Source organism: Natrix helvetica, assembly GCF_964273705.1.
Source record: "Natrix helvetica genome assembly, chromosome: 2".
In the NCBI taxonomy this organism is placed as follows: domain Eukaryota; kingdom Metazoa; phylum Chordata; class Lepidosauria; order Squamata; family Natricidae; genus Natrix; species Natrix helvetica.
In genome coordinates this window covers 239,526,746-239,539,444 of record NC_138552.1, presented here as the reverse complement: position 1 = coordinate 239,539,444, position 12,699 = coordinate 239,526,746, and the positions used below count along the sequence as shown (strand labels likewise).

Here is a 12,699-nt window from a genome sequence, read left to right as displayed (position 1 = left end):
TGGAGCTCGAGAGGGCTGCACACAGCCCTCCGTTTTCCCTGACAGAGACACTCTGGGCTGATTCTTGACAGTTTCCAGGGTGCCTCTGCGGGCCAGAACTAAGCACCCTGCAGGCCAGATCTGGCCCCCAGGCCTTGAGTTTGACACCCCTGGCCTTTAGGGTTGAGGACACTTCGTTGGTGATGTTCCCCAGGCCAGGTATAGGGACAGAAAAAGTTTTTGGGATCCTAGCTAGGAGGCCCTTTTTAATAGGGAAGGTTTGAAACATTTCCCTCCCAGTTACGATGGAGTGAATAGACACACGCAGAGACAATTTCCCAAGCTGCATGAATGTTTTTTAGATAACTACCTGCATCTTGAATTTAGACCAGAACCACTAACAACCAGTACAGCTCATGAAGCAGTGGTGTAATATATGCTGATTGAGAAGCATGTATAACTGCCCCTTCAGCTTCATTTTCAGCCAGTTGAAGCTTTCAGATGCTCTTCAAGGGCAGCCCATATACTGCATGTCAAAAAATAGACAATTTTATCCAGGACTACAGAATCAGAGATGTTTGGAGTTATTATGTCACAAATTCTGTTCTGGATTTGGATCTCAAATGAGGAAGAAGATAAAATAGAGAAGCAGATAACATAAAATTAGAAAACAGGATGAAGAGGATAAAATATTAATATTGGTGCAAGGAACACTTGGATTCTAATGAATTGTACAAAAGCTTCTGAAACCACTGCTATAGCTATCTGGGAAACTTTATGAAATGACTTGCTTCTCACTAGATATAACAACTGTCAAACTGTTTATGCGTAAGCCACATCTGTTTCCATAAAGGTGCTGGTTTTATACTAAAAGATAATAATATTCTACCCCACATAACAAAGAGAATATTAAATGCAAGAGTGATAATGATTTTAGATAACAAGTATCGTCTAGTCTTTGCCTTAGCACAATGATTATGAAATTATATTGGCTATCTGTTACAGATGATAATAAAGAGACAGACAGTCCAGCTGTTTCAGCACAGCTAAGTTGCCATACAAGGACTTGCATGAAATTTCAGTTTGGTGGTGAATACAAACCTTTCAGGGTGAAAAAATCTCATTCATATGATAAAACTGGTACGTACATCAGAAGCCAAATATGCTTACTGTTACTGAATATTAAAATGTTAAAAATATCACCTATTCTAGGTTTATCCTTTGTTATTCAATTATGTATGTATGATCACAAGAAGTTTATAGCATATAATCAATTTAAAATGTTATTGTGGTTTATTGCACAGTCAGCCCCTATCAAAACCTTCCCAAGGATCTGGGTTGGGCAAACATTGATGTTTGATTATGTTAAAGGTATCATCACAGGATATAAACTGTTCCAAGTAAAGTTGCCTTGTGTAATTGATTGATTGTGATTTTGTCAAGGCCGATGGTATTCAAGTGGTGATCCAGTAGTCTTGGGATAGCACCCAAGGCACTTCTTACTATTGATACTACCTTTGCTTTCTTTTGATACAGTTGTTCTATTTCTATTTGAAGATCTTTGTATTTTGTTATTTTTTCCAGTTCTTTCTTTTCTATTCTGCTATCTGCAGGCACTGCCAATTTCACTATCCAGATGTTTTTATTCTTATTGACAATTGTTAAGTCTGAAGTGTTATGTGGCAAGTGTCTGTCTGTTTAAATTATACAATCCACAGGGCATTTTAGCTTCTTCATTTTCTATTTTTTTCTATTTTATGGTCCTATCACTTCTTGCTGGCAGCTAAATGGTATTTCTTGTAGATCTTCCCATACACAATTGTTGCTGCTTTGTCATGCCTTTGTTTCTAGTCAATTTGTGTGATCTTCTTGCAGCAGCTAACCAGCTTGTCCACTGTTTCTTCAATTTCTCTGCAGAAGTGGCATTTGCTGTAAGTTGATATCTTCTCAATTCTTTATATTTAAAGTTTGGTCTTGTGCAGCCAGAATTAGCCTCAATGTCTCTTTCTTCAATTTTCCTGATCTCAGCCATTACCAGCTCTTGTTATTAACTGCTTGCTATTTTTTATGTACTGACCATGTAATACTTTGCCTTGGCTATTCTTCATTTTGTTTTTCTTGTAGGCCAGTCTGACCTCTCCAATACTCAGTAAACTTTCCTGGTATCCCACGTTCAGTTCACTGGTTAATTGTTTTCACTGTTAGGAAGTTTCTCCTTAATTCCAGGTTGTTTCTCTCCTTGAATAGTTTCCATGCATTGCTTCTTGTCTTGCCCTCTGATGCTTTGGAAAATAAGGTTACCCCCTGTTCTTGGTGACAGCCCCTCAAATACTGAAACACTGCTATCATGGCACACCTAGCCCTTCTTTTCTCTACACTAGCCATACCCAATTTCTGAAACCGTTCTTCATATGTTTTTGTCTTCAGACCTTTAATCATCTTAGTTGCTCTTCTTTGCACTTTTTCTAAAGTCTCAACATCTTCTTTTGTGACCAAAACTGAATGCAGTATTCTAGGTGTGATCTTACTAAGGATTTATAAAGTGGTACTAATATTCCATGTGATTTTGATTCTATGCCTCTATTTATACAACCAATGTGTGTATTAGTTTTTTGAACTGCTGCTGCACACTGCTGGCTCATGTTTAAGTGATTGTCCACTGGGATTCCAAGGTCCCTCTTATAGTTACTGTTTTTGCCTAATCTGTACTTCTATCTGTGGTTTTTTTCTGCCTAGGTGTAAAACCTTGCTTTTCTCCACATTAAATTTCATGTTGTTGGATAGGGCCCATTGTTAAAGTCTGTTAAGATCTTTTTCTGTTCTGAACTTGTTTTCTGAGGTGTTGGCTATTCCTGTCAGTTTAGTGTCATCTGCAGATTTGATGAATTCCCCTTCTATTCCCTCGTCCAAGTCATTTATGAAGCTATTGAAGACTTCTGGGCATAAGGCAGAATCTTGTGGCACCCCACTGCCTACTTCCCTCCATGTAAATCTGTACTACTATAGGACTACTTGTTGAGTATGGTTTATCAGTCAATTATGAATCCTCCTGGTTGTGATGTTGTCTAGCCCACATTTTTCTAGCTTATCAAGAAGTACCATATTTTTGGAGAGGGATAAAGAGGGAGGGAAAGAGAGAGAAATACAGTAGGTAGGTAGGGAGAGAGAGTGTGTGTAGGTAGGTAGGTAGAGGGATAGAGAGAGAGAAATAGAAAGAGAGAAATACAGTAGATAGGTAGGTAGGGAGAGAGAGTAGGTAGGTTGGTAGGTAGAGGGATAGAGAGAGAGAGAAAGTAGGTAGGTACATAGGTAGGTAGAGAGTGAGAGAGAAATACAGTAGGTAGGGAGGGAGAGAGAGAGAGTAGGTAGGGAGGGAGAGGGAGAGAGAGAAAAAAAATAGTAGGTAGGTAGGGAGAGAGTGAAAGTAGGTAGGTAGATGTTTCCAGGTGTATTTATCCATGTGCTGGAGAAGGAAATTGCTGACAATCTGCAGCATCTAAGACTTCGTTTCTGCTGGCACAGCACTTGATCAGTGTAATTCTCATCAATCAGTTAAAGAGCTTTCCAAAGGAAAAAAAAAGTTTTTGCACTCTGCAAACCTCCCCATACGGCCCATTTTTCACAAAAACGGCCCCACTTTTTAAGAAGGCATGAATAGCCTTGGGGGGGAGGGCTTGCAGAGGGCTCCGGGGGGTGGCCCCCCCCAAACGAGCAAAAAACAGCCCGTTTTTCACAAAAACGGGCCCGTTTTTTGTCAAAAAATTGCATGCATAGCCTTATGGAGGCTTATAGAGTGCTGCTGGGAGCTGGGGGTGGGGCGCAAAAAACAGCCCATTTTGTGCTTATTTCTGCCCTCCCCAGCCCCCAGGAACTCTCTGAAAGCCTCCATAAGGGTATGCATGGCCATTATGGTGAAGGGTCGGTGCTTCGGGAGGAAAAAAATGCTGTATTCGATATATAAGACGCACCTAGATTTTCAGCCTTTTTTTTTGAGGAAAAAAGGTGCGTCTTATACTCTGAAAAATACTGTAGATTGAGGGTCTACTTTGTAAGTCTATTTTGTCAAATGCCTTTGTGAAGGCTAAGTATACTATGTCCACAGCATTTCACTAGTCTACCAATTAAGTCATTTTGTCAAAGAATGATATAAGATTGGTTTGGTATGATCTGTTTTTAACAAATCCATGTTGGCTTCTAGTTATAACTTGATTTGTTTTTAGATGCTTGTTTTCAACTAGATGCTGTTGAACTCAGCTAGCACACCAGTTAGTAATTTGAGAGTTGTAGGTAAGAAGTTAGTTGGTTTGTAGTTGCCTAGTGCTACCCCTTTGGCTAAATCTTTCATCGTCAAATACATTTTTCCAGATGTTAGCCACTCTTCAATTTCATCTCCTTGCAGTTAAATTGCTTGGCAATCAGTAGGTGTAGACCAGTTAAATGTTTCAACCAAAAATGCAATTCATCCTCACTTAGTGCTGACTCATTCTTCATCTTCCTTGCTCTTTTTTCCTCCATTTCTGCTATTACCATAAGATCTTTCATTTCAGCTTCTTTATTATTCTTAACCACCTCCTTTAACCAAGCTGAATTCTTGCTATATTTCTTTGGATTATCCCATATCTGCATCTAGAACTGCATTGTTTCTTCTTTCCAGGTGTTTACTTCACTGCATTCTCTCTGTTGATTGGTGGACATGTTTCTGGTTGGATGAAATTGGTGATTCTGCCTATAATTTGCAAATTGAGCTTCATATCTTCTGATAACTTTGACTTTATTTGCTGTTTTATTATTTCCAGTTCTTCCTCAATCTTCCTTGTTTCTAGGTGATATTTCTTGATTAGGTATTCATTGACTGAGCTATTATAGATTTCTGTAAATTATGTCTCATATTTTTATGGGAGAGACACTCTTCATCTGGATCCTCTGGTGAGAACTTTCCATATAGTTGAACTTTTGGTGTGGCTCTCATCTTCCTCAGAGCACACAAGCACTACAAGCACATAAAAGTAGTGCCTCATTGGGGGCTTATTATTATTTTATTCCATCTTTTTTGAACATTTCAATTCAAGGTGGCAAATATACCTAATATTCCTGCATATTATTTTCCACAGAACTATATGGGTGGGTTGGGCTGAAAAAAAGTAATTGGCTCAAAGTCACTCAGCTGGTTTTCATGCCTAATGGAGGTCTAGAACTCAGTCTCCTGACCTCTGGGCCAACACCTTAACTATTACATCAAAATTCATACAGGAGCATTTATTTTAGTACTAAAAATAAGGTATTTTTTGTAAATGCATAGTATTACAACAATAAAATAGCAACCACCTAATGCTTGGTCAGCTGTTCATCCAGCTCACTATATATGCTTTCAAGTTTGCATTGCACTCCTTTGCAAAGAATTCTGAAAGCTCAGTCTTTATTACTTCCTTGAATGACTTAAATGTTTCACGATGAGTGAGATGTGACATTCTCATTACCTGCTGGGAATGTTTTAACTCAGTGTTAACTTTCAGCCTGCTTATATTGGGCAGGTTTATTCTATCTGGTGTAGATAATTTGAAAAGTTAACAAGGGCCCAAGCCATAAGGTTTAAGAGTCTTCTAGACAAAATATCCACAACTGGTAAATCAGCTGCCCAAAGGATCAAGTTATCTGCCACTTATCAAGAGCTGGGAGGCCAGGAAGTCTCCCAAATTGTACATCTGTTCATTGAAATAGAATGCTGTCCTATCCAAAGCTAAATATTGAGTTATCTTGGTACAAGTAGGTTCCTGAATAAATTGGAATTTGTGGTTCCTGAATAATTTGGAATTTGTTCTTACTAGTATTCATTCCAAGTCTGTTTCATCCTTTCAAATTCTCACAGCTTCTAGATACTTGATCAGGATGAATGGCATGGGATGGAGATATTTTTCTTATCCTTATAGCTGAAGAATGGATTACTTCAAAAGTGGCTCATTCTTAATAATTTGATTTCATTCAACTATGATGAAATTCATACTTACATACACTTTAATATTTAAACATATCTGCATCAAAAGTCACTATATTCATGACTATATACTTCCTACAATATATTGACATAACCTAATGCTTACTTTCAGATGTTATGCTAAGTCATGTGATACAACTGAGCTCAACCAAATTCACAGAACCTTCTTCACCTTTCTCCTCTTCATTATCAGAGTTAGAAACACTTGTTTCTCCTTTTAGCTACCTGGTTTCTATGTTTTCCAAATAAAGAAAAATATATTAATATGCATTGCAGTTTTTTTAAGAATTATATTAGAAAATTATGCTTTCAGTTTTGTTTTGATGGAAGAAGCATTTGTATTATATATTAACTTATAATATCCTAATTTGTTGAAATTAATTAGCACTCATGAAATTTAAGTATAACTTCAGGGAGTTACCTTAGGTCATGCTTACAGTATATGCTGATTGGTTTATGTTCTGTTCTAGGTCCAATTAATGATGATGCCATCTTGCATATTTTGAGACTCAGAGATAAATTGAGCTGGCAGACATTTTTACCACCTTGTGAATTTGTTAAATCGAAAGATGTAGCTAAATTTCGAAAGACCCCATTACTGGTATTTTTCTTTATAATTCATGTTAATTTATTTTATTTGTTTAAGAGTCAGTCTATTATTTGTATATTGTATATATTAGTGCAATTTGTTTATACATTTCCATCTACTATAAGGATTATTTATTGTGGTAATGCCATAGAGCATGGGTGTCAAACTTGATTGCATCATGGGCCGGATTGTGATATATCGCAACATTTTTTGCCTTTGTGGAGCATGGCCTGCATGTGACGTATCTGGCCCGCATTTAACAGGTCTTCCATAGAGTTGTGTCCCCCCCCCAAGTTTTCTGGGTGTCGATTTGAATTGTTATGTGTAAGTACTGTGGTCAGCATAGAGGAGGATTATTCATTTTGCATCTGAACAACTCTTAAATCAGCCTTTTTTTCTCTAATATAATTTCCTTTAGATATTTTGTACCACAAGACTATTTTCTTTAAAAAAAAAAGTTTATTCTGACATGTTCTATACTATCCCTTTAGTCAGCATTGGGACAGATGCTATAATTTGCTCTCAGGACAAGATGAAGGCCACAAATGATACCATAAGAATTACCATGTAATGAAAAAGCACCAGTTTACATATTACAGCTTACAACCTTACATCAGCTGGCAGCTATTAATTCCTCAGTACCTGACACTCCTTCCATTTAAAGGTGTACAACTGATAATCCAAACGCTTTGACATAGTCTTTATACTTTTCCACAGATTCAGGTTTTGTTAACATATCAGCTATATTACAATCACCAGAACAATGCTGTAATCTGATCAGTTTCTCCTTTACAGCTTCTTTTTACAGCTTCTCTCACATTACAGTATTTAATGTCTACGTGTTTACTTCTATTTCCGATGCTTTCTATTTCTATTATGTCCTCCCCTCCTGCTTTGGTCACTACGCTCACTGCTACAAATGCTACTAGTACCATCTGCTGACTCTGTACACTCTGTCTCATTAATCTCCATTACATCCTGTTTACCATCTCTTGGCTGGATATCTTTACTTTCTCTTTTCACTAACTCAATCTCCTCGGTTTGGTTTATCTGCCTGCCTGTCTTTAATTTGGGCTTCCTCCACTTATCTTGTTGTTCCTTAGACCATGACCATGACCATATCTCTTGATGATTTCGGGGTTCATTATGAATACCATCTACTCTAAACCCACTTGCAGTGAACTGCTCAGGAGGTATAATTTTATTACACCATTTCCTGAATTGTTCCAATATTTCAGTCTTATCTTTCAATAAATAACAATATCCATATCTACTGTAATTGTCTACTATGACTAAGGCATATATCGCTCCTCCTAAAAAGGATGTCATAGGACCAACCAAATCAGCATGAACTAATTGTAATACTCTGTTTGTAGTTCTTGCACTTTTCTTCCTTTGGCTTATTTTGGCTTTTGATTCCTTACACATAAGTACAATCCAAATATACATTACGTTTCTTTAACTTCAGTCCCTCAGCTATGTCTGGCATCTTTTTCAATACTTTCAAACTTGCATGCACCAATCTTCTATGTAACAAGTGTGTGCAATTGTCATGAAGGAGTATTCTTAAATACACGTGCACAATTATGTTCTTGCATTCCCAGAGCATACAGACCATCCTTTTAAACTCCTTGTGCACATACCTGTCCGTTTTCTTAATGGTATATAGTCCTCCAGCAAATACTATTTCATAACCCTGCCTATCTAGCATGGATATACTCAACAAATTGTGCTCTAAAGCAGGTACATATAACATGTCATACAACATATCATCTATTTCTGGTACATACACATTACCTTCCCCTTTTACAGCAGCTCTCTGTCCCTCCGCCAGACCAACCCAAGTTTGCTTTGTTGGTTTCAAACCAGAAAACACATGTGGATCATTAACAATATGCTGGCTCACTCCACTGTACAACAACCACACATTCCTGATGTGTTCAGTTGTTGACACTGCCAGGGAAAACGACGCTGGAGAACCGCTCCACATTTGCTGCTTAAATCTGCTCCCTTGTCTCACTACTAATCTGTTCCTTCTCACAGGACAGCATCTCTGGAGATGCTCAGTAGAATCACACATGTAGCATCTCTTCACAAAATTAACTCTTTCAGTTGCTCTGGCAGAAAAATCTTCAAAACAGACTTCGTCTATGCAGACTGTCCAGGTCAGTGCTGATCATACAACTTTCCCAACTCCTAGGCATCATGATATCTTGCCTGAAGGTGGTTCCCTGGGCACATCTTCATGCCAGGGAATTACAGTGGTTCCTCCTGCCAATGCAGAGGGCAAGAGCCAGCAACTCCCCGCAGCGAGTGAAGTTACCGCCGAGGGTGCTCTGCTCCCTATCTTGGTGGAAAACAGCGGTGGTCCAAAAAGGGTGCCTCTTCAAGGAACCCGAAAGACTGGTTGTGACAACCGATGCCAGCCTGCAGGGATGGGGCGCACACTGCCAGGGCCAGGTCGCTCAGGGCAAGTGGACACAGAGGGAGGCAGCCCACAGCATAAACTGGCTAGAGCTGAGGGCGGCCCGCCTCGCCCTACGTCAGTTCGCGTCTCAGATTGTGGGCCATCATGTACTGTTACTAACAGGCAATGTAGCAACAAAGGCCCACATAAACAGGCAAAGTGGCATACACTCCAAGAGCCTCATGGGGGAGGTGGAGTCCCTGGGCAGATGGGCAGAATGACATCCGGCATCCATAAGAGCGGACCACATTTCGGGGACGAGCAACAAGGAGGCAGATTAGCTGAATCGGCAGACGATCGACCATTCCAAGTGGCGGCTGCATCCGGACCACTTCAGTCAGATTGTGAGGAGATTCGGCAAACCGCAAGTAGACCTCTTTGCCACCCACACCAACACACATCTGCCCCGCTTCTTTTCTCATTATCACTCACCACTGGCGGAGGGGACGGATGCGCTGAGGAGCAAATGGTCCTCAGGACTTCTGTACGCATTTCCCCCCCTTCCGCTCATTCCACAAGTAGTGGCCAAACTGCTAACAGAAAGGGCCGAAGTAATCCTTGTAGCGCCTCACTGGCCCAGGAGGTCCTGGTACACGGATCTTGTCAGTCTCTCCATTCAAAAACCTTGGAGAATTCCTCAGGAGCAAATCTCCCTCAGCTAGGGATCCATCTGTCATCCGGACCCCCAGTGGCTACAACTAGCCTACTGGCACTTGAGGGGGAACTCCTGAGGAATCAGTATCTTTCGGACAAGGTCATCAAAACCATTCAGGCATCCAGACAACCTTCCACTAATAGAATATATGAAGCCACATGGGCCGCATTTTTGAACTGGTGTCAAAAAAGTGGTGTAAGAGACGTTTCGGCTTCTGTGCCACACTTACTTGACTTTCTCCAGGAGGGTCTGGACAAGGGACTTGCTCCCAACACGCTCCGAAGGCAGGTGGCGGCCCTGTCCACCATTCTCACTTGTAACTCTTCTAGACCCTTGAGTCAACATCCACAGATCAAGAGCTTCCTGAGGGGCGCGGTGAATGTCTGCCCTCAGGTGGTTTATCGTTACCCATCCTGGAACCTGCCGTTTGTTCTAAAGGCTCTAACGGGGGCACCCTTTGAACCTATACGGAAGGCAAGCCTCCATCACTTGACACTTAAGACTGCCTTTCTAATAGCTATCACCTCGGCACTCAGAATTTCGGAATTGGCTGTGCTGTCCGTGAGAGAGGACCTCTGCATTGTGCATACAGATAGGGTCATATTGAGACTTGACCCCACTTTTATCCCTAAAATCAACTCCCACTTCCACAGATCCCAGGAAGTGATTCTTCCCAACTTTTGTCCTAATCCTACACATCCAAGAGAAAAACTCTGGCATAAGTTGGATGTAAGGAGGGCAGTCCGGATTTACATCAAAAGAACCACGGAGTTTTGACGCTCCGAACCCTTTTTTGTATCATTCCATCCTGGGTCACTTGGTCGCAAGGTATCGTCCCACACAATTGGGCGTTGGTTGCGGGCCTGCATCAAGCTTGCCTATGAGCATCAGGGCAAGGTTGCACCACGCCGCCTGACAGCGCATTCAACAAGGAGTGCTGTTACTTCAGCAGCATGGGCGACCCAGGCCTCCATCATTGATATTTGCAGAGTGGCCACGTGGGCGTCACCCACGGCATTCATCAAGAATTACAAAATTGACACTTTCGGAAGAAGGATTTTACAAAAAGTTGTGGAGGCTATGGACTCTCAGGACTCTTCCCGCCCTGGGACACAATAGCTTGGGTATGTCCCATGCTTGGACTCTCCAAGCAACGCACAGGAGAAAGACCATTGGCTTACCTGAACTGTCGTTCTCTGGGCACTGCGGGAGAGTCCAACCCCACCCAGGGCCTGCTGACAGGTCAGGACTATGATCTTGAATGGACTGAGGAACGGCTGTACAATATGGCTTTCTTCGTTTTTAAAACTGAATTGCACGAGGCAAAGGGAGACGTGGTCAAGAAAAACTCACTCAGTCCTAGGGCAGTTAGACTGTGTTAACTCATGCTTGGACTCTCCTGCAGCGCCCATTCAGGTAAGCCAATGGTCTTTCCCCTTTCCTCCAACTCAAGGAATGTCCATCTCATATTCTGCAAATGTGTGGACATACACTCTCCTGGCTTCAGCTGTGCCTTATACAGTTTCTAAGTCAGCAACACCTTACTGTCTGCAGTCTCTCTCTCATACATACTGCGTAACTCCTCCCAGCAATCTTTTGCAGACTGGAGACCTCTTACATGTAGCAGCTGGCTGTCTTCCAAAGCAAGGATTATGCTGGTTAATGCTTTTTCATTTCTTCTCTGGTCACCATCATCCAGGACTGCTAGTGGATTAGTAACAATTGTCCACAACTCCTCCCTTCGCAGGTACATCTCCATTTTCACACTCCAGGAGAGGTAGTTTGTCTCATTCAACTGAGACACCAGGAAACCTCCCATTACACCGACGGAGGACATGTTGCCTGCTAACCACAATATAAACCACTTACTCTGGTGCAAGCTCACATTGGGTTACTCCTCTCTCTTAAGCTTTCAGGTCACTCTGGCCCTCTCTCTGGACTGGGCCCATAACCTGTCAGAGTTTTGGCAGTGTGATTAGTATTATGAAATAAACCCAGCAGCCAGACACAGCACATAGAATCTTTTGACAATTAATAGTGGTTTATATATACATATATACAAACATATACATAGTAGATAAATCCCTTACCACTGAGCTACAGATACAAGGAGAGAAATGAGATATACGATGAGATTCACTAGGAGAGAAAGACACGCCCTCTCATGGCCTCCTTTAAATAGACAGCTTCTTAAAGGTGCAGTAACTCTGCTGATTCATTCTCATTGCATCAGTTTACATATTACAGCTTACAACCTTACATCAGCTGGCAGCTATTAAATCCTCAATACCTAACAGTGGCGGTAAAGAGAAAGAACAGAGCTAATGGTTTATGACCCACATATTACATTTTAAGAGAGAATTGAAGCAGAAAGTCTCTGCAAACAAAATTATTTCATTTTCATCCCTTAAAAAGCTCCTAATTGCATTCCAAATAACCCAATATCAAGCTTATGACTTTTAGCAGTAGAATGGCCAATTTTGAGTTACACTTTGGACCATTTTAGAGGGCTTGGTTGTTTTAAAGATGGAATTGGTGTGGTTTTCCTCTCAAGGACCATCAACACATTTATCATCTTATTTTCTGAGAAGAAAGCACAAAAAAATAAGCTCTTTTGCTGATGAATTTTGGAGGCACAATCTACGAGTACAGGGAGGCTGCATGCAATGTAAGGTCATTCAGATGTCCATGTCCTCTAGAAGAAATAAAGTAATTTATACTAATGATATTTTCCTGTTGTGGAGGTTAAACCTATTATGTATATCTTTGGAAATAGTCATCTGATTCCTGTTTTTATATAGGTAATCCATTTTGGACTAGCAACAACTAGAATAAAGATTATCCACTTGATATTTTAAATATAACCATTTTAAGGAAATAATCTCATAAAATGTTGTATCTATTGCTTTGGAAATGATTAGTTTCTAGGATCTTTATTAAAAGTATTTTAGATGGGGCTTCTTAGATTAATGATAACTTTGTTGTTATGTTTCTTGGAAATGTATCAAATTTTAAAG

General features: G+C 40.5%; 1 protein-coding gene across 3 annotated transcripts in view; it reads left to right on the top strand.

The window, feature by feature from the left end:
* The first annotated feature begins 155 nt into the window (after nucleotides 1–155).
* Nucleotides 156–12,699, top strand: part of DNAH14 (dynein axonemal heavy chain 14) — a 231,631-nt gene continuing 219,087 nt past the window's right edge. For all 3 annotated transcript variants that reach the window (XM_081942264.1, XM_081942265.1, XM_081942263.1), the window contains exons 1-2: nucleotides 156–1,119; nucleotides 6,442–6,572. In XM_081942264.1, the coding sequence (XP_081798390.1) occupies nucleotides 951–1,119; nucleotides 6,442–6,572 (300 nt within the window). In that variant the 5' untranslated portion in view covers nucleotides 156–950. The remainder of the gene's footprint in view (nucleotides 1,120–6,441; nucleotides 6,573–12,699) is intronic.